Source organism: Oryza sativa, chromosome 7 (genome assembly GCF_034140825.1).
Source record: "Oryza sativa Japonica Group chromosome 7, ASM3414082v1".
NCBI lineage: Eukaryota > Viridiplantae > Streptophyta > Magnoliopsida > Poales > Poaceae > Oryza > Oryza sativa.
In genome coordinates this window covers 2056315-2078070 of record NC_089041.1, presented here as the reverse complement: position 1 = coordinate 2078070, position 21756 = coordinate 2056315, and the positions used below count along the sequence as shown (strand labels likewise).

At 45.5% G+C, this 21756-nt stretch overlaps 1 protein-coding gene, 1 long non-coding RNA gene and 1 pseudogene across 2 annotated transcripts; 2 read left to right on the top strand and 1 right to left on the bottom strand.

Moving 5' to 3' along the window:
* The first annotated feature begins 522 nt into the window (after positions 1-522).
* Positions 523-1342, top strand: LOC107275707 (ABC transporter G family member 16-like; annotated as a pseudogene).
* A 2-nt stretch (positions 1343-1344) lies between these two features.
* LOC107276237 (putative zinc finger CCCH domain-containing protein 48) lies at positions 1345-4582 on the top strand. The gene is made up of 3 exons (XM_066312327.1): positions 1345-1484; positions 2915-4196; positions 4373-4582. Exons 1-3 carry the CDS (start codon positions 1345-1347, stop codon positions 4580-4582), a joined length of 1632 nt encoding a protein of 543 aa, XP_066168424.1.
* A 5224-nt stretch (positions 4583-9806) lies between these two features.
* LOC136357372 (uncharacterized) lies at positions 9807-12339 on the bottom strand. The gene is made up of 2 exons (XR_010742706.1): positions 12059-12339; positions 9807-10468 (listed from the first exon to the last, which is right to left on the bottom strand). It is a non-coding gene; the product is annotated as an uncharacterized lncRNA (long non-coding RNA).
* Between the last annotated feature and the right edge of the window lie 9417 nt (positions 12340-21756).

Below are 21756 nucleotides of genomic sequence, written 5' to 3'. Positions count from 1 at the left end.
TGGCATGAATCTCCTTAATTAAGGCTTTTCCCGCTGTCCCGCTCCCGTAGGCCGCAACAACTCTCCGGAAGCGATTTTTTAGTTTTTTTTTCTGAACTTTTTAAATTTTTAATTTTAAAAATAAACCCTTTTAAAACTTATTTCCACTATCTGAACAATTTGGCTAAAACAATACTAGCATTATTTTGTCACACCGGTTTGATTGGCGTGATAACGTTATTTAGTCACACCACCATAGCTGCATGGCTGGATTAAACATCCACACCCGCTATTTGTAACGCGTCAGTATTGTTTTGCTACATGGCAAAAAAAATTTAGATTCTGAAAATAAACTAGTTTTGTAAGGGTCTATTATTAAAATTAAAAAATTTAAAAGTTAAAAAAAATCGTCAGAAGCTTCCGGCAAAAAGAACCTTCTCCTTCGTTTTCGCAAGTAAAATGGGCCTGTTTCTCCATTTACGCCGGCCCAAAAGCCCATTCGTATTCAGAAAACAAAAACATTTGCGGCGCGCGGGCACCGAAATGCTGGTGCAGGTGCTCCGCCGCATCGCGCAGAGCGGCAGCGTCGTCGTCATGACCCATGACCATCCACCAGCCCAGCGGCCGCATCCTCAACATCCTCGACCGCCTCCTCTTCCTCTCCCGCGGCCGCACCGTACGTCTACTCCGGCACGCCGTCGGGGCTCAAGACCTTCTTCTCCGTCTTCGCCGCGCCCGTCCCGGACAACGAGAACCCAGCCGAGAGTTCGCCCTCGACACCATCGGTGAGCTCGAGCACCACAGCACGACGGCGCCGCCATGCTCGTCGAATTCAACTCCAAGTGGCAATCATCGCTCGGCGCTTTCCTCATCGATGCCGACGTACGCGAACCCGCCGTACGTGGAGGTGTGGGTGCTGATCAAGAGGGCGTTCACCAACACGAGGCGAATGCCGGAGCTGTTGGTGATGCGGCTCCGCACGATCACGGTGACGGGGTTCATCCTGGCAACCATCTTCTGGCGCCTCGATCGACGACACGCCCAAGGGAGTCCAGGAGCGGCTGGGCTTCTTAATTCGCCATGGCGATGTCGACGACGTTCTACGTCTGCGCCGACGCGCTGCCGGTGTTCGTCCAGGAGCGCCACATCCACATCCGGGATCGAGACAGCCCACAACGCCTACCGCCGCCTCTCCTACGTGATCGCCAACACCGCCGTCGCGTTCCCGCCGCTGGTGTCCCTGTCGCTGGCGTTCGCGGCGACCACGTTCTTCGCCGTCGGTCTCTCCGGTGGCGGTGCTGCTTCTCCCGTGGCGTCGAGATGTTCGACGGCACGCCGATCGTCGGGTTGTCGAAGGCCGTGAAGATGTCGGTGATGGACGCCAATCAGGCGTACGCTCGGCACCACTTTGACGGCGGACACCTGCGTGGTGACCGCGCCGACGTGCTGGCGCAGCAGGCTGGGATGGATATCGGCAGGTGGAAGTGCCTGCTGGTCACCGTGGCGTTTGGTTTCTTTTTCCGTTTTCTGTTTTATATTGTCCTGCTCTTTGGGAGCAAAAACAAGAGGCGCTAGCTAAACCTTCGGGTGTGTGTATGTATGTAATATTTCAATTTTGAAGATTTTGTATTCATATAGCTGAAAACCGTGTTCAATTATAATTATCTGATTAGATTTGATGACAAAAAACTCAAGGAAAGGTTTAAATTCAGACGTATGTAGTGAACACGATTTTTTATGTCCTACAACAAATTTTACAACGGTATTAATACATTGTTCTATCATTTTGTCCACCTATTGTTCACCAGTATATAAAGACGAAAAAAGATGTTTATACTGTAGCAAATCCCATAGCACCGGACCAATAAATCTCGCAACTGATATGCCGTTTTCATAATTATTAGTGGAGTCAGGGGCGGATCTATCCATTAGAAAGGGTGAGTCGATCGATCCAATTATACGACATGTGTTGCCCTACACCTCTAAAACCCCCCTATCCTCTTATAATAGTCATGAAAAATTATGTATAACAAGGTCTGAACGTCTAACAGATCAAGTCTATTTTTTCACAATGCACGCAAGCCACAGACAATAATTGAGACAATTATGCGATTGAACTATAAATACGATATGTGTTGTGTTCTATTGCTCTTATCAAGTAAACATCTCCGTTCTCCACCCCACGTATATTTTAAAGCTGCGTCCGTCAGTCCTAGAGGGCTAGACCGCTAGACCGCAGCAGTGTGCAGGAGACGTTCACGGTGCATCCGACCCGGTGGCCGTAGTTCGATCGATCGGTTGCGGTGCGCCGCCGCACACACGACACGAGCGGCCGGGCAAGCGTGCGTACGTGGCCTGTGTCGTGGGCCCCACGAAATCCCACTTCAGCCAGGAATTTGAATATCTTTGCTCTCATCTGCGTTGGGCCCACCAAATCCCACTTGCTGGGAGGCTGGGACCACTAGTGTAGTTGGTTGGGACCACTGCCAGATCGTGTGCCAGATGGATTCCGTGGGACCCACTATGCATTCAAAGGTGCTTGGAGAACCCTACGATGACGTGGCAGGTCATTCCGACTATATAAACCCCCCGTGAGAGTTCAAGCAGCCCCCGTTTCTTCCACCTCTCCTCTCCTTCTCCCCACCTCGCTTCGCCCTCCTCTTGCTCTTTGCATCCACACGCCGACACGCGCGCGAGGAGATTTTTCATCTCGCCGATCGGATCGAGTCGAGTAGCTAGCGGAGAGAGGTGAGCGTATTTTGATCGATCGCGCTGTGTGTGTTCTGGTTTTGATTTTGGTCGATCAAAATGGTGGTGGTGCTTCGTTTTCGTGAATCGTGATCGATTTTTGAATGTGATCCATGGCGTGTTTTCTGTGCTGATTTTGCGTTTGATGCGTGTGGTTTTGGTGCTCGATCTGTGTGTGTTTGAGCAGCATGGCGGACTCGGAGGATGGAGATCACGTTGCGACGACGACGACGGAGCAGCGCTACGACGACGACGGGCACCTCGTCCCCAGCAGCGGCGGCCAGGAGGAGGAGGGATCCGGCGGCCGCGACGTCGTCGTCCCCGGCGGCCACGTCGCTGAGGATTACCGCTCTGGCGTTGGCGTCCCCGTCGGCCGAGACGCAGGCGGCGCCACCTCCTCCCCGCCGCAGCCAGTCCACGTCACCCCGAGCATCCTCGTCGGCAGCATCCACGCGCCGGTCTTCCAGGGCGAGCTCGTCGGCATGAAGTTCGGGGTCGGGTCAGGCTCCATGGGTGCCGGCACCAGCGCGACCAGGCGCCTCCCCGCGACCGGTTTTGGTGCTCTGCCGACCAGCAGCATGGCGGAGGATAGTGCCGACCACGCCGACGACGACCACCTCGCCGAGGAGGAGGAGGAGGAGGAGGAGGAGCACTACATCGACGACGGGCCCCTCGTCCCCAGCAGCGGCGGCCAGGAGGAGGAGGGATCCGGCGGCCGCCACGTCTTCGTCCCCGGCGGCCACGATGGTGAGGAGGACCACCCCGACGACCTCGTCGCCGACCTCGACCTCGACCTACTCGTCGACGGCGTAGTCGGCCCTGTCCCCGGTGGCCACCTCAACGCAGATGCCCCCGCCTTCGTCCCCACCACCCGTGGGCGCCAGGACCTCTATTCCGCCCTCTCCTCATCCGCCCCCGCCGCCGGTTACCGGTACCGCCACTACATCACCTCGTCCGCGCTCGCAGAAGCCGGCCACGTGTCCCCATTCCTCGGTCTCCCGTACGCCACGGCCTTCGATTCTCCGCTCGACCGCGAGTTGGTCGGCCCGTCGTCAGCGCCGCCGCCGTGCTCCGCCGCTAGCCGTGCCTGGTTAGTGCGCTGTTCCTCACCGCTCTCCGACTCCGAGTGGACTCGGCGTTCGATCCTGGCGCGAGAGGCTGCACACACACCGGCCTCCACCGTCACTGGGCGTGGGCGGTTCGAGTTCGTGCCCATTCCCGGCGCACCCTATGCTCCGCCGCCGTCATTCGCCCCCATCGCCGCCGGAGCTGGACCAGCAGCGCGACCGCTACAGCAGCTGGCATTCGGACTGGAGGAACACAAGACGAAGCTGTGCGCGGAATATTATTCCCGTGGGCTTGGTTGTCCTCGTGGCAACACATGCAAGTACGCCCATGGAGAAGATGACCTGCGTTTGGTGGTGGCGGTGAGCTCTCTAGCCGACGCCGGTGAGGGCTCCTCGTCCTCGGTGAGTTTAATTGATTTCGTCTTCAATATATATATAACTGATTGATTCGATCTACCACGCAATACCTAGTCATCTTGTCCTCATGCATCCAGATTTAATTTACTATACAGAGTCGATGCAGATTTCATTTTTGGTTTTGAACTTTTGATCATATATGCATTCGTTTGCCTTTGCAGGATTCGTCCTTCGCCGCTTTGGGAGGGGAAGACAAGTACAAGACGAAGCTATGCAAGACGTTCACGAGTGGTGGATTATGCCTGTTTGCAGCCAACTGCAGGTTCGCGCATGGGGAGGTGGAGCTTGGGAAGAAGGAGCCGTGCTGGTATTTCTTCTCCGGTCAGACCTGCCCCCGCGGTGACACCTGTGGTTTCCGGCATTCCTACTAGGCCATTGTCTTCGCATCGATCAGTTACATTTATCCCACCAATAGCAAAGCGCAAGGAATGGGAGCAGTAGATTGATCGATTACCTTTGCGTGCACGAGATACATAGATAGTTCTGATGCTTGTTTGTTCCATCTCGTTCAGTGTATATCCGATCCCTGTGTCGAACAACACATTTACAAACTGCATTTCTACCTATCCTAGCTACAGCATTGCTCGGGTAACACCATGAGGTTTTCGTCTACTTAGTACTTGTTAAATGTCTTCTTTCTTCAATGTAAGAAAGCTTTGTACATGCATGACTTCATTGAGATACTCCCTCCGTATTTTAATGTATGACGCCGTTGACTTTTCGACCAACGTTTGATTATTCGTTTTATTTAAAATTTGTGTGTAAATATGAAAATGTTTATATCATGCTTAAAGAACATTTGATGACGAATCAAGTCATAATAAAATAAATGATAATTACATAAATTTTTGAATAAGACGAATGGTCAAACGTTGGACAAAAAGTTAACGGCGTCATACATTAAAATATGGAGATAGTATGTTGCATGCCTGCCTAATCACTGCATGGAGGTTTTGTCTACCTAATTATCCACTGTCTGCGCACCTGACATGTTAATTTCTGCTTCTGGATATGCCTAGTACTTTTCCCCCCAAACTTACTCTGTTTTGGATCACAACTCAGGGGATGGGTCAAGCATTGTACTATTTTTGTTCTGGAATGGGAAGTTAAAAGTTTGGTGCTTAAATTAAAGCCCTAGCTTGCTGTCATCCTAGAGTTGTCCACGCCGGGTGAATGCTAATTAAAGGTGAAAAGGGTTTCCCGTTGACCCAGACGATTTCCGAAAACAGAGTGTATACTGTATAGTATTGGATTCGGAAAGTATGTTCCTATGAATTCTTGTCTTAGTGTCGGTTCCTTCCTTCAGTAGTAGTGAGGTGCGGTACTAAATCTGGTACCGTGCCTGGAATGTCACGTGGAAGGGTGACACCATAATTTTGTATTGGCATATCAGTTGAATGTGCTTTGAGTGGGTGCATCCTGGGAGTGGACATAACCATTTGAGTGACATGCAAATAACGAGGGGACATTCCTTCGAGGGATTAAAATAGTTTCCCGGTGTATCCTTCCAAATTTCGAACCCTAGGTCCCCCGTGACTGCGTGACACCGAGGTCGTACACCGCCGTGATCCTCGCCCGCTGTTATCCTCCGTGCCAGGGTTACGGATAAGGCATACTCTCTATCCTACGACTTATGGAATATACTGATAAGATATACCTTCACGTATACGGTTCGTTTCCGTGTATGCCATTAGGAATTCGCCTCAAGTCAAGTTATATCTCTACAAAGTTAAAGGAATTGCAGAAGTCCTACTCGGAAAGGGTAAAATCTCTAATATATCGTGTTGGTTTACATATCTCCAAGTCTTACTTAAGGGTCAAGGTATCCCACATGTCACGCCCCGAACTAGTCCCGACCGGAACTAGCCCGTGACGCTCCAAATTAACCTGTTAATCGATACCAGTCCCAGAAAACAGTGCTGGTATCACAGGAAGACAGAATATCACAGCAACAGAGGTCTCTTTATTATAGAGTAGGAGTACAGTCATGTTGGGCTGCGGACAGATCCCGAGCTCACAACTGCATTACAAAAGGGAAGTGGAAGCCAAGACTTGGACCAAACATCACAGGCGCGACTTGGGAACTAGGCCGAAACCCTAAAACTCATCGTAGCCGGCTTGCTCCTGGAAGAACTCCTCGTCAGCGGGATCCGCTTCATCTTCTTCAGCAACTGGGGGGGGTTATTTATATAGAGCAAGGGTGAGTACAGGAGTACTCAGCAAGCCATGGGAAATAAGTGTTTAATGTAGGCTTCAAAGAAAGGCTGTTGTTTTTGCGATTGATTTTATTTAAACTCTTTTCTGAAACAACTAAGGGAGTGCTTCTCAAACGACACGGATGAGACAGTGCGTCTCGTCCGGTCGGAGTATGTGCAATGTTTCAGTCTTTTGAATTGATCAAGATTGGCACCCGGCCAACAGCTTTCAAACAGCCAGCCGGGCCTGGCTGATCCCATCAGCCGCAGATTTTCCAAACATCAAACCCATTCCACAACAGCAAATTTCACAAGGCAGTAGTCAAACAAAACTACGCTAGGAATTACCTCACATCCGCCCATGACCGTGGGCACGGCTGTTCGAACAGTTTTAATAACCTCTGCAGAGGGGGTACACTTTACCCACACGACATTACTAACCCGGATCATCCAGCCCGTGCAGAACGGCCACGACTAGAGACCTTAAGGCTTTTATGACAAGGCATTTCGAAAGCCGACACAGGTTCACCATATGCCAACGAGAGGGGTCCCAGTCCAACACCAGATTAGGTCCCAGACCATACTATGCCCCCGACACCACCCCGGCGAATCCACATGTCTCTTAGCATCATGGCTCCCCCGATAAGCTAGTTACTCAGCCAGGGGTGTCCCATTCCACCCATGTGGTCGTACTTGTCTTATGTTCGGATGAAATTCCAAGGAAACGGTCCTTAAGTGCAAGAGCGGGAAACCGTACACCCGGTACGTTCCCCGGTCCGCGGTTTTGGAAATTCATTTAGTTCGCAAGCACCGACCCAGGTGTCGGGTTTTCCAAGTCTTTTGTAAAACCCAAGTTTTACCCAAGATGTTTCTCAGATTTTAAGTTTGAAGGCGACCGTCGATACCCGTGCAGAGTGCACGATTACCGAGGCGCAACTAGGTGGGTACAAGGGAACATGGTATAACAATTACAATGGAAGGGTCAAATGCAACAAATTAGGTAGGTCCGCCAATCTGCCTTGCAGACGGGACAAGCAGATTAAGTGCGATCCTATCAATGCATAATATTTTTCAAGCAACATAATTAAGTTCAAATATAGGCTCAAGATGTTCAAAGGTGGCTTGCCTCGCTCGAGATCTTGAGCTTGATCCTCGAAATCCTCGCACTGCGGGTCTTCGGGCTCCGAAACTACACGCGAAACGGGACAACTCAGCAAACGGTGAAAAAAACGGGGAAGATTGGGTGGGGAAAAGGAAGGGAGGGCGCCTGGGTTTATAGGGCGGCGATGTCGGTTTGGAAACCGACCTTGGGCGGTCAAGGGAGGGAGCTCGCGCTCGGCGGTCGCGGCCAAAGCGGCGACAGGGGAGGGGAAGGATGACGCCGGCGGGAGGGAAAAGGGAAAAAGGGGGAGAGAAAGGGGGCTTGCCCCTTGCCACTTTGGGAAAAGGAGGACGAAGAGAGGGTGACGCGGGAGAGGGAGGAGGAGCTCAGCCTCCATCCCTTGGAGGGACGCGCGGGGAGAGGCGGGGCCGTGTCGATGACAACGGCGATGACGGCGGACCGGTTTGGAGTGGAGCGGCAACACGGGCGGTAGACGCGGGGCAGGCGCGGCAGGCGCTGACGGCGGCGGCGACTGGCCGGTCAGCCACCACGGCACGCGCGCGCGCGGGCGGCGCGGCGATTTGGGCGGCATCGGCGGGAAAGGCAGCGAGAGCGGGAGGGAGGGCTCGGCGCGGCTCACGACAGAGCGGGGAGAGAGAGAGAGAGAAAGAGAGAGAGAGAGAGCAGGGGAGGGAAGGGGAGATGGGCCGAGAGGGATTCGGCCCATCGAACTCGATGGAGGCTAAATAGACTTTTGCGGAGGGATTTGATTTGGGAAGGATTTGGATTCGGGATTGAACTTGGCAATAGATCGGGGATTTGAGATCTGAGATGGCACGGACACTAGACAACAAGCAAAGAAACGGATTTCGCAAATAGGGTTTTTAAGAGATAGTTTTTCCGCTAGGCGCCACGACGGAACGGGCGCTACACCACGATATAAAAGGGACCTCTAGGGAGAGGTAAAGGGCATCGCATCTCATCGCCAACACACCCACCAAAGTTTACGAAGCCGGAGTCCACGGAGCCAACTCGTCGGGAGATCTCGTCGAACCCCTCGACTATGATCTCATCGGCATTGTCTGTTCGGTTACTCTCTTTGTAATCTGTTCTCATCATCATTAATCCCATATAAACTAGACTAGGGCTATTACCTGATAAGGGGCCTGAACCAGTATAATCCTTGTCTTTTGTTTGTTTTGATATCGTACTACGTAGATCCCTGTTCCAACATACTCTAATACCCTATTCTTCCGGTCCGCGAGTATCACTCGTCGACACTCCACTACGCTACAGTCGCACAAGCTCTCCTTGGGTATGCTATCCTCGCTGCCACTCATCCTCTTCTATCACCACGACTTTCATCCGCTGTCATGGCCACTTCATAGTTCGGAGGATGGAAAAGATGGATTCCTAGAGGTGGGATGAATCGTGCAAAGAGGTTTGAGTACGTGAAGGCGAATACGATGTTGGCTTCAATGAGGTCAGAGGCAAACTGACGTCGATGCTGGCCACACGACAACGAGGTCCTGTGTCGCCTGGGACATCGGCGTCGGTGAACCCCTACTAGGTGGGGATGATTTCGGTGGGGAAGAGAGGAGCCGCACACGCGACATATGCATGTTGTGTGAAGCCCAGTGCTGGTGAACCCCTACTAGGTGGGGATGATTTTGGTGGGAGAGAGAGGAGCCACACACGCGACAGATGCGTGTTGTGTGAAGCCCCAACGTGAGACACCGGCGTCGGTGAACGCCTACTAGGTGGGGATGCTTTCGGTGGGAGAGAGAGGAGCCACACACGGGGATGATTTCGGTGGGAGAGAGAGGAGCCGCACACGCGATAGATGCGTGTTGTGCAAAGCCCAGCGCCAGTGAACCCCTACTAGGTGGGGATGATTTCGGTGGGAGAGAAAGGAGCCGCGCACGTGACAAATGCGTGTTGTGCGAAGCCCCAACGTGAGAGATGATGGTTGTGGGGGCAAGACAAGTTCGGCGCTGCGCAGTGCTTATACGACACGTGGAGGAAATTCAGCCAGCGACAAGTTGCAACAAAGAGCCAAGCCTCATCCTGCCCATGATGACCCAACGGCCCGATTCAATTTGGTACCGCAAGCACTAATACAGACAAGGTTTTTGCATACGGCTAGAATGATTTATCTCATGCGGGTTGGCAATTATCACGAGCAGACGCTAGGACTGTATACGAAAAAAATATTTTTAGTAGTGAAGGTACATGTACCTCAAAGTACCATTTGTTGTACCAGAACAAACCGACCAAAATTAACAACATGGACCAAAATATCACCAAATAGAAGATAAATCCATTTTGTAAGCCAAGAGTGGTAATAAAAAAAAATAGAAGAAAACATCTTCAAATGTTCAGCCAATATATAGTAGCTCTAGGCCAGCCTCAGGGGTAAGTAAATTATTGAGCATAAGACATCACCAAATAAAGCCTCCAATAGGGTACCACGAGTGACCAATGGTAACGCCATAATTAGGATAATGAACAAATGATTCTTGGTAGATGAGACAAGCATCAGTATGGACCATGCCATCACAGTTGCTGGGTGTCACAACTCGTTGACAATATCTGCAAAACTTTGTAGAATTCTTCCCTACAAAACGAGTAGAATAAATGTTTCCATTGACAGACTTGACATCGCTTCTGTTATTTACTATAATGCTGACGTAAATATCTTTACCATCCTGCGAGATATAGTCAACAACACAATGAAAGGTCAACATGTTACCCTTCATGACACCAAATCTTCTGATGTTATTTATGTACTCGCTTTCTTCATAGTTACTAAAAAATGGACCAAGAGTTGTAATGACCCTATCTCCAATCCGGTACAAGGAGTTACCAACCGGACAAATTCGCTGGCAAAGGAACTTGGACATTTGATTAGCCAATCTTCCTGATGATGATTTGGTTGGTTCTGCTATTCCAACGTATAGCTGTATAATATAGAAAAAACATTTTCAATTCATCGGCATATTATTATAAGAGCAATTTTACTATTATTGAGGAGGTACCATGACGTACGTACTATTTTTTCTATTGTAAATTTAATACCTCTTGATATCTAAGTAGTATGAGATACTAAATTTTCCACTAAATTTTTGATACACCCTCAAGGATTGTAAAATTGCTCTTATTATAAACATGGGTTTTCACATCAATGTGAAATTGCACCCATTACTTGTATGCAACTTGATTATAGTTACAGGAAAAAATGAAAAAAAATGTTAGATTGAATGGGATATTGGGATTCTAGAAGTATATACACATACACACACAAATTTGCATGCCTCAAATGTGATCTACACGTGGAGGTAAAAAAATGACACAGTAGAACGCAGTGTTACTGCTGTTCTTGAAGTGTACAACGAATTTGTAGTTGCATGCTTGTGTACTTCCTTATATCATCACAGTATATTTTTCCAATAGTTTTTCAAAATTTTATTTAACTAGTTATACCACATGCATTTATACAGTGAGGGATGAAAACAGTAGAGCGGAAACAATATATAGTTTATGTATTAATTTTATGGAAATGGTTTCGTCATGGTTGGGAATTTTCCATATTTCAGAATTTAACAATCTAGTGACGACTTTAATATGACGCCAACATAAATTAGAAAAATGTGATTAGAAACGGAAGCGGTTGGAAACGATGTCATTATATTATTTGTATGGAAACAATGTCATTTTTATTATTTGTATGGAAAGGATATCGGTACTATCAGGAATTTCCGTATCATTGTCACCCCCATATACATTTAGGTGCATAGAATGCACATGCACCTAGGTGCTAAAAATAGTTTCTGACATAATAATCATATGATTCTACAAGACACTAAACATAGTAGCTATGAACAACAAGCCATTCCCAACCTAAGACACTAGACATAGTTTCCATAAACTCCACATCATCAAGAAACTAGTACTAGACACTACTCTTCCAATGCAAACACCACTATTTCATTCTTAAATTTAATGCTACTTATCTCACATGATGTCTTGTATGTTGTGTAGAAACTATATCTTATGTAAGATATGGTTTCCTCCTCTTTTCTCATTTAGTCATTTGCCACATCATTTTTCATCCTATGTGGCAGTTTATTTAATGCTATGGACACCATCCTTATTGGGTTGGCAATAGCCTAAGGTGCCAAGCTAGTCAACTTCTGTTAAAAAGAGAGTAGCTTTAACAGGTTACTGCTATATTTGAAATTAATGGTATTTGAACAAACGAGGGAACATGCTTTGAGAGTTTAAAACACTTCCCTGTGTATTCGAAAGTTAAAAAAAAGATTAAAAGCAGCACTGTTAATTAAACTGTGAAACTCCTGAAAAAAATGCATGTAATTGATGTGAATGAGTTTGGTAAATGCAGTCAAATTGACTGAACCACCAAAACCAAACCATATACGAAGTCAGAGTGGATGCGTGCACACGTCACGGCAGATATATAGCAGATTTATTACTGCACGGAGTAGTAATTATTGAGTTTGAAAACTGCTAATAATCAGGTAGACAGATACCTTCTGGCCGTTGACGACGTGGTTATGGTCGGCGAGGGCGAGGGCGGCGTTGGCGGGGTGCATGAACCGGCGAAGGCGAACCGGCGGGGAAGGCCGGTGAGGCGATCGCGGCGCAGCCAGATGTCGGCGACATCCCCGTAGCGGCCGAAGTGGTCGCGGAGCTCCGTGTCGCCCATGTCCGGGGAGACGCCGCCGACGGACAGCCTCGCGCTCTCCGGTATCCTCATCGGCGCGCGCGACGCCGGCGGCGAACCTAGGTTTTTCTTTTCGCTCTCCTTTCCGACGCCACTATACATATATGGGCGGGGCGGTCCATGTGAAATACAAGTTCGGGCCATACTAGCTAGATGGGCCGAACCGGAATTGCTTCCAATCGAATGTGCAGTCCATGTTCTGTTGGCTGGATTGTGTCCATCGCGGCCAGGACGCATCGAACTGAACTGTTCTTGCTTAAAGATAAGACAGAGTAAACGTTTTATTTTAAAAAAAAACTAGCAAAATACACGGATAAATTATTTGTTAGGCTAAGTATTGATTAGAAATTTTAATGATAATTAGGATGGATAAAATCAACATTGCATATTGATATACTCTTGTTCTCATAATACTCAAGATGGGTGTGGATGCTCTGACGATCAAACGGCGGTGAGAACTGTGGTAGGATGTGTCCCACAACATGGTCTTGATAGAGAGAAAAATGACAACGGCGACCTTCGGTGGTGAACAGATGAGCGCGGCAAAACATGTTCTCGGACGAGGGGATTCCGTTTTCTTTGGCCGTGTAGGAAGATCAAAAGATGGAGAAAAATGATTAGCACTGTTCATCGTCTTCCCTAACTGAAACAATAAAATAAATAGGAGGGACGATGGGCGCCGATGCTCTGGTGACCAAACGGCGGCGAGGAAGGTGGCCGAACGTGCTCCAGATGTGACTCATCCATAAATGGTGGCGTTTGGCAACAAAGACAAAACAACGGGAACACGACCGACAAGACATGGTCCCAACAGATAGAGAAATGAGAATGACGAGCTCTGGTTATGAACACGGTCATCAATGGATGAGTCCAATCGTGGAACACATCCTACCACAATACTCACCACCGTTTGATCGTCAGAGCATCCACACCCATCATGATTATTATGAGAACATGGGTATATCATATATTTAACAGTGGTTTTTATCCAGCCTGATTATCATTAAAATTTATAATCAATACTTAGCCTAACAAATAAAAATAATTTATCCGTAGCGAAGCACGGGTATTTTGCTAGCAGTAGTTATTATATATTTCTTAAAGATAAGACGCATCGATCAGTTTGATACGAATACGGAACGTCCCGTACGTACGCGTCTACGTGTACGCACGAGTTGCCGTCGACGAGAAAATCAGATCAGCAGATCGAGGCGGCCGGCAAAGCTCGCTGCTTCAAGCTTCGTGTCACCTCCATCTCCGACCACGGCAGCAGCAGCCGCCGCCTCGGAGAGCTGCCGTGCAGCGCACGCTACCCGCCGTCTATATAAAGAGGCACCTCTCGTGTCCTCTCTCCTCTGAACCCTTCGTTCCCATCACAAACCACGCCCGCCTCGATCGATCGATCGAAAGCTCGAGATGGCCGGCGATGACGCCGATCGCAACCGCCCCGGCCGTGGTCGAGAGTCTCAGCCCGGCGGCGCCACCTCGTCGTCGTCCCCGCCGGGCTCCAACTTCGATGGCCTCGCCGCGACCACGACCGGCGGCGCCTCCACCGGCGACAGCAGCAGGATCGCAAGCCACCTCGTCGAGTTGGAGGACACCGGCCGGAGGCGGAGCGCCGCCTTCGTCCCCAGCCGCCACGACCCCATCTACGTCCCCATCGGCCGCCCCAATCCCTTGGGCCCCATCGGCCATCGGGAGGACTACTACTCCGGCTCCGGCAGCGCCACCGCCTTCTTCCCCAGCAGCCGCGACCCCGTCCATGTCCCCATCGGCCGCGACACCGCCTTACCCCCAATCGGCCATCCTTCCCAGGGCCGCGTCAAGTCGGGATCGTCATCCGCCTCCGCCGGCGACGACATGATCAACTCCTCCTCCGCCGCCGTCAGCCACTCAACCGGCGCCGGTGGCGGTTTCTCCTCGCGACACGCCCCTGCTTCCGACGAGGCGAAGAAGCAGCAGCGTGTGATGGCAATAAGGCGGCAGCAGCAGCTACAGCTTGCGATGGAAATCTGGCGGCAGCAGCAGCAGCAGTTAGCGGCGGCAATGTGGCAGCAGCAGCAGCAGGAAGATGAGTGTTCTGGCAGCAGCTGCGTGCGATGACACCCTCCGCCAGCAGCAGCAGCAGCAGCTCGTCGTCCTCATCCGCTGCGGTCGCCGCCGCCGACATAGCTCTCGCGCCATCGGCAGAGGCCGGGTCTCCGTCGTCTCCTACGACGCCGACGACAACTGGAGCCGATCAGAAGAATGTCGGCGACGTCGTCAAACGTCGGAGTCCTTGATCGATGATCTTAGCATCAGTTAGTCAGGTTAGCACACTCGCGGAAGGATCGGAGGAAACGCCAGTTTCGTCAGGTTTTGTTTCTGTTATACGTTGTGGTAAAATCGATGAACCACTGCGTGTTTTTGTTTGTTCGGGTCGATATATCCGTCTTGAACCCATTTGGTTTGATTTGACTAGTACGGCTTAAAAGACTTGATGCGTTGATGATATTGTTGAATGTTGATTTTGTGTTCTTGCATTCTGGTATCTAGTATATCTGGAGAAAGATTGGTTAGTAAGTATTGCTGCTTAATTGCTTGCCTGATTGTGGTCAGATTCAGATTCTGATCAGATGAACAGTGTACATTTGTCTGATCAAAGAGTAGGCAGTAATTAACATCTTACTCTGCTAATCAATCAGTAGTTGATATGCAGTTTGACATTCCAATTCATGGTTGCATGCACATGAATCTTGTTCAGCCTTGATGGAACATTGGAACTGAAGTTGTGAACTACGGAGTATATATGAAATGTCAGATATTTTCAGTTATATTTTTTATTTGTACATCTGAAATTTCTGGATTTCCTGCATGCAGCCACACCGGCACCATGCATGGGTACAACTAAACCTATCTCAACAAAGCTGACTTGTTCGGGCTAGCAATTAATCAGTTAGCGCAAAATTGAAATCAGAAAAGTAATGTTTCCACTGCCCGCCGACCGACGAAGACAGAGAAAGAGAGATAAGAGGAAGAGAGAAAGAGGGGGTATGACACGTGGGTCTCACCATTAAAAAAAAATAAAATAATGACTGGACTGCCACGCGTATACCACGTAGAACAAAACCACCACAGATTAGGTCGAGGGGGGTAATTCGGTCAACCGCGATAGTTAGGGGTGAAGAATATCCAGTTTTGTGGTTCAGGGGGTAATCCGGTCAACCGCGATAGTTCGGGGGTTTAATTCGTACTTTTTTCTTAGCTATTTGCTGAAACATTGTTTTTATATAGGGTAAAACAACGTTCGACTTTTTGGAAACCGTTGTTTCATACATTGTAGCAAAAGTTTCATGAGGAGATTTGATTGTGTTTCAGCCTTTTACAAGATTAAAACATTTTTTATTTATTTAGTGAAATATTTTCGATCTACTTAATTAAATAGCGTTTGATTTTTGAAAAAAAGAAAAAGAAAAGGCGCCTGGAGGGATTCTGGTCGGTGGCTATACGGGACAAGATTATATCGGACACGATCGATCTAGCTAGGATTACTACTCTAGGAGTCCCTGACTACATGTACTTAGATTAGATCGACGACCTTAATTAATTTGGCATCAGTTAACAATTTTTTCGATCCTCCGCTATCCTCATCCTCGCCGGCCGCGCATTGAGACATGTCGACCACCAACGACGAAGCTACGACGTCGTCGTCGCCTCCTTCAGAATTAGATGCTCTCGACACCGTCGCCAAGGCAGTCGGCGACGCCGTTCGCTTCGCGTTAAAGATGGATCCTAAGACCACCTTCCTCGCCCACGGCCTCGCCGATTTCGTCGCCTCCGCCGCCGCACGCGACGCGCTCTCCCCCATCTTCGCCAAGTTGGCAGCCGCCGAGCCGCCGCCGCCGCCCAGTACAACGGCGCCGATCATCGCGGCGCCGGCGTGGGCGCCCCTCCTGCAGTTTGCGGCGACGCAACAGATAATCCCGATCAGTGCGAGGCTGTTCGTGTTCGGCGTCTCCAAGAAGCGCACCACCGAGCTCGACCTCCGCCGCCACTTCAAGCGCTACGGGTATGTGGCCGACATCTGGCTGCGCCGTCGCGGCGGCTACGCCTTCGTCCAGTTGAGGACACCCTCCCACGCCGCCCTCGCCCTCGCCGATAAAAACCCAGGTCGTCAATGGCCGGAAGGTAACGTCATCGTTGCATGGAAACCGTTCTAAACACTCGGGCTTTTCTTGCATATCATTATGAAAAAATTTAAAATTTTGACATGATAGGTTAACATGTAATATATCACTTCATAAACATGCAAGTTCAAATTAGACTTCTACAAGTTGTAACAAAAATAATAAATTTGACTGTGATTCTGTGAATATATGTATACTGGTTAGAGTTTAATTTGTTATTTTTGTTGTTACAATTTGTAGAAGACTAATTTGAACTTGCATATTTGTGAATTGATATATTACATATTAATCTATCTGTATTTTTTTTTGAAAATTTTTCATAATCAATTAGTTGACATGCAAGAAACGAGTGGACGTTCACCCGAGAGATTAGAATCCATCATCGTCGTTGCACTGCTACATGCATGCCTACGTACTAGGGGAATAACCACCCGGGAAAGCGTTTTCATCCTTTGAGCCAATATTATTCTCTAGTTTGTTACATGTCATCTAAACCGTTATCAATAAAATTGTAAAGAATTTACAAGATAGATTAACATGAGATATATCATGTCACAACATGCTAGTTTAAATTCGTTTTTTATAAGTCATAACAAAAAATAACTCTGAATTTATATATATTAACTAGTTTTAGTTTAGTTTATTTTTTTATTATAACTTCTAGAAGTCGATTTTGAACTTGCATGTTTGTAAGTGATATCTAATATTAATCTACCTTATCAAAAATTGTTAATTTTTTTTATAACTATTTAGGTGACATATAAGAAACTAATGGTATGAAAATCCATCTCCATAGTAACCTGACCCTATGAGTATACTTATACGAGTATAGAGTGAATTTTGCAACATCATTGGTCAGTTAATTAGTTATTAACTTCAGCTCGATAAATAATACTCCCTCCATCCCAAAAAGAACCAATTCATGCTTGTCCAGATTCATAGCCCGGGATTGGTTCTTTTTGGGACGGAGGGAGTACTCTTTTGTTTTATGTTTGACGTTGTTGATTTTTTACTTACATTTGACTATTCATTTTATTAAAAATATACAAATATGTATTTGTAATGGTAAAAAAAATAATAATAAATGATGATTAGATATTTTTTTCCTGGAAAGAGAATGATGTCTAAAAGGCAAATGCGTCAAACATAAGAAAATGGAGGTAGTAGCTAAACTTCTTTTTTATCAAAAAAAAAGTAGCTAAACTTCTGAATAAAGTAACAAGGTGATTATTGTGTTGATTGGTCCTCTTTGTTTTACAGAATTAGTCGGCTACTTTGGCCCTTAGCCCCTTATAGACATGTTTCTTTATATGATTAATTAATCACATGCCTTAATTATATATTATGCAGCTATACATTGAAATAGCGCAACCAAAATTACCAGTAGAAAGACCAATGGCCAAGTACCTCTGCCAGCGGGTTTGTCCAGTTGATAACTCGCTTGTTCGGATTGGAGACAGGGTCCTCTCAACACTTGCATTGCTTGGCAATTACTATAAAGCAAGTGATTACATTACTAACCTCAAAAGATACGGTTTCATGGAGGGTAACATGCTCATGTTTGACAGCGTTGTCGACTATATATCGGAGGATTGCCAACGTTGTTCTGTGAGTTCCGTAGTAAAGAAAAGTGATGCCAACAAGCCTGCAGTCCACTACGGAAACAACATTTCTTCTACTACTCCTTCTGTAGGGGATGATGCTACTGCAAAATTTTGCCGGTACTGTCTACAATTTGTGACTCCCGGTGATAGCAGCAACTGTGGCGAGGTTGATCCATAATGATTCGAGCCTCATCTACCAAGAATCGTTTCGTCGTTTTAATTATGGTCTTAAAATTAATGACAAGTGGTTTCCTGTTGGAGCCTTTGTTGGAGATATGTCTAGTGCCGAGGCTGAAGAACTTGAGAATTTTTACCGTCCATTGAGTATCTGCAGGCTCAAAGATGATCAAATTGGTAATAATTTTCAAACCTATAAAGGTCTTAGGTAAGGGGATCCTTTATATCTCCAATTTTTTTTAATATAGTGGTTGATATGCTTACTTTACTGATTGAGAGGGCTAAAGATGTTGGTTCTATAAATGGTGTAATTCCTCATTTAGTGGATGATGGTTTATCTATATTACAATATGCAGATGATACTATCATTTTTCTAGAGCATTATTTACATCAAGCAAAGAATCTAAAATTGATTTTATCCGTATTTGAAAAGCTTTCTGGTTTAAAAATTAATTTTCACAAAAGTGAATTATTTTGCTTCGGTCAAGCGAAGGATCATTACGATCAATATTCTAATATCTTTGGTTGTAAGTTAGGCTCTTTTTCTGTCAAATATCTTAGTATTCCAATGTATTTTAGAAAGCTTGGTACGTAACAAAGACTGGAAGGTTATTGAACAAAGAATTGAGAAAAAACTTAGTAGTTGGAAAGGTAAGCATATGTCTGTTGGTGGTAGATTGGTGTTGACTAATTATGTACTTTCAAGTTTAGCTATGTTTATGATTTTCTTTTTTGAGATACCGAAAGGGGTGCTTTAAAAAATTGATTATTATAGATCTCGCTTTTCTTGGCAAGGAGATTTTCATAAGGAAAGGTACAGACTTACTAGATGGGATATCATCTACCAGCCCAAAGATCAGGGTTTAGGGGTTCATAATTTGGAAATAGAAAATAAATGTTTTTTGGACAAATGGTTTTTTAAGTTAATTAATGAACAAGGGGTTTGGCAAGACTTATTGAGGAGGAAATATCTTCATAATAAGTCTATTACCCAAGTTGATAAGAAGCAATGTGACTCATTTTTGGTCAGGTTTCATGAAAGTTAAGGGTACTTTCTTAAACATGGGTTCCTGTATTGTGAATAATGTGGAACAAACTAGATTTTGGAAAGATAAATGGTTAGATAAGGCCTTTAAAGATAAGTATCTTTCTTTATATGCCATTGTCCGAAGGAAAGGTTCTTCAATTGCTAGTGTAATGAGATCTGTTCCATTTAATGTTTCTTTTAAGAGAGTTTTAGTTGGTCAGAATCTTGTTTTTTAACATGAGTTGTGTGTTTCTATTGTACATATCAAATTGAATCATTCTTATGATTGTTTTAGATGGAACTTTAATCAGAATGTCGCGGTTAGATCAATGTATCTTGTTTTAATTAATAATGGCTATATTGAGATAAATAAAATAATATGGAAGCTTAAGATGCAGCTTAAGATTAAAATCTTCATGTGGTACTTACTTAAAGGGGTTGTGTTAACCAAAGACAATTTAGCAAGACTGAATTGGAATGGTAGTTTAAGATGTTGTTTTTTATGAAAAATAAGAATATTCAACATCTTTTTATGGATTGTCATTATGCAAAGTTTATATGGAGAGCAATGTAGTATTTTTTTGGTCTATACCCTCCTAGTAATATATCACATATTTTTAATGGTTGGCTTTTGCGGGTGGACAAGAAAATGAGTAAACTTATACTTGTGGGAGAGCAGGAATGATTTGGTTTTTGACAAATCTTCATCTATCACATATATGCAGGTAATCTTCAGGGCAACATATTAGCTCCGGTGTTGGGCCCAGCTACAAAGGTATGATGAAGATGGCGACTTTATGAAGGTTGCATATCGTAAGCTTGAGACGACAATTATGCAACTTTTGCCAATTATGGTTGGAGATTCACCAATAGACTTCAATAATGTGTTCTTCTTATCGTAGATGGGTTATTTCTTATTTTAGGTGCGTGTTCTCAATGTTTGGTTGAACTACACTCTTTTTTTAAGTGCAACTTTATAATAATTGGCTGTAGCACTTTTTGACTAAAGGCCGGGATATTCTATTCCATTATCTTAAAAAAAACTGCAGGCCCCCAAGTTCGTTCTCAAGAATTATAGAATTATTTAAATTATTTTATCATGTCATGATTCTTGTTAAAAATTAACTGTTACATCCAATGGAATATCCATGTACTTTTTGTGTGCTTTGTTTTCCTCTTCATTCATCAACTAATAATGTTCGGCCCTTTTTTTACTGCAATAATCCATATGTACGTGGTTTGAGAATCGATAACACGTACGTATGTCCTCAATAATTGTGCATGATGCAATTATCAAGTGTTTTGCATTTCATTGCTCTATTAATTGAACCGGTGTTTTTTTCACCAAAATATTGGGGTTGTGTTTTGCTATATATGGGCAGAGTTCATTCTAACTAGGATAGCCCGCGCATTTGCGCGGTTATGTGTATTAGTTTGTTTCGAAAATAGTTCTAACAAAACAAATTAAAATTAAAGTAACATATTTTCTATTTTAAATTGAGTGTTCTTTATATCTCTCTTTCATGAAGAAATCTCAACAAACTTTCATTGGTTTTTTTTACCATCCTACTAGCCCTCTCTTTAATTACAAACTTTTATTGGTTGAGAGCGTTTGTATGGAGTTTATTTGATTTTTACTATATAATAGATAGTTAACATAGCATTTCTGTACTGAGATGCAAGCTAGAAAACTTGGATAAAAAAGTGAGCAGGTGAGATAATAGGAGATAAAATGATGGGTCCACCATATTAAGTGAAAATCAATGATATGATGTTTTTCTTTTTTTTTCTCGGATTTTTTTAGATTTCTCTAATTTATTAGAACGCCACGTGATGGTTTAGTAGCGTTTGTAGAAGTCACGTAGCGGCTAGTGCACTTTTATATATAACCTGGTTTTTTCGGCTTTATCATTTTAATTTCCGATCGTAACGATCGTACGTTACGTTCATATAACCATAACATGTAATTTTTTTGGGTCATGTAATTTTTTTTTGGTAGTATACATACATACATTCCTCTCCATCCATATGCATTGGACAGGAAGGATCTTTTTTGGTTTTTTTTTCTGTTTACGAATAGTACATCGTACCTTCCTCTCCATCCATATGCATCAGATCCATATTAGAAAGAATGATTTTAATATATTTAATCTAATGGCTTGAAATATCGGGTCATCAATTTAAGTGAAAATTAAGGGCTAGATGTTTTTCTTTTTATCAGAATTTGTTGGATTTTCTTTAATTTATTAGAGTGCCATGTGGCGGCTTGAGAGCATTTTTAGGAAGCCACGTGGCTACTTGAGAGCGTTTGTATAAAGATTAATGGACTTTTAGTATATAATAATAGATAATAGATTGAGTGACAATGAGATTCCTTATTATATCCCATAAAACTTCTAACTATGTATCTAAACATAACTTGAATTTTATTTTATAGAACAGAGGGAGGGAGTAGATGACTTATTGGCTCTGTTTAGTCCCAAAACAAAAATTTTCACGCTGTCACATGGAATGTTTGGACACACGCATG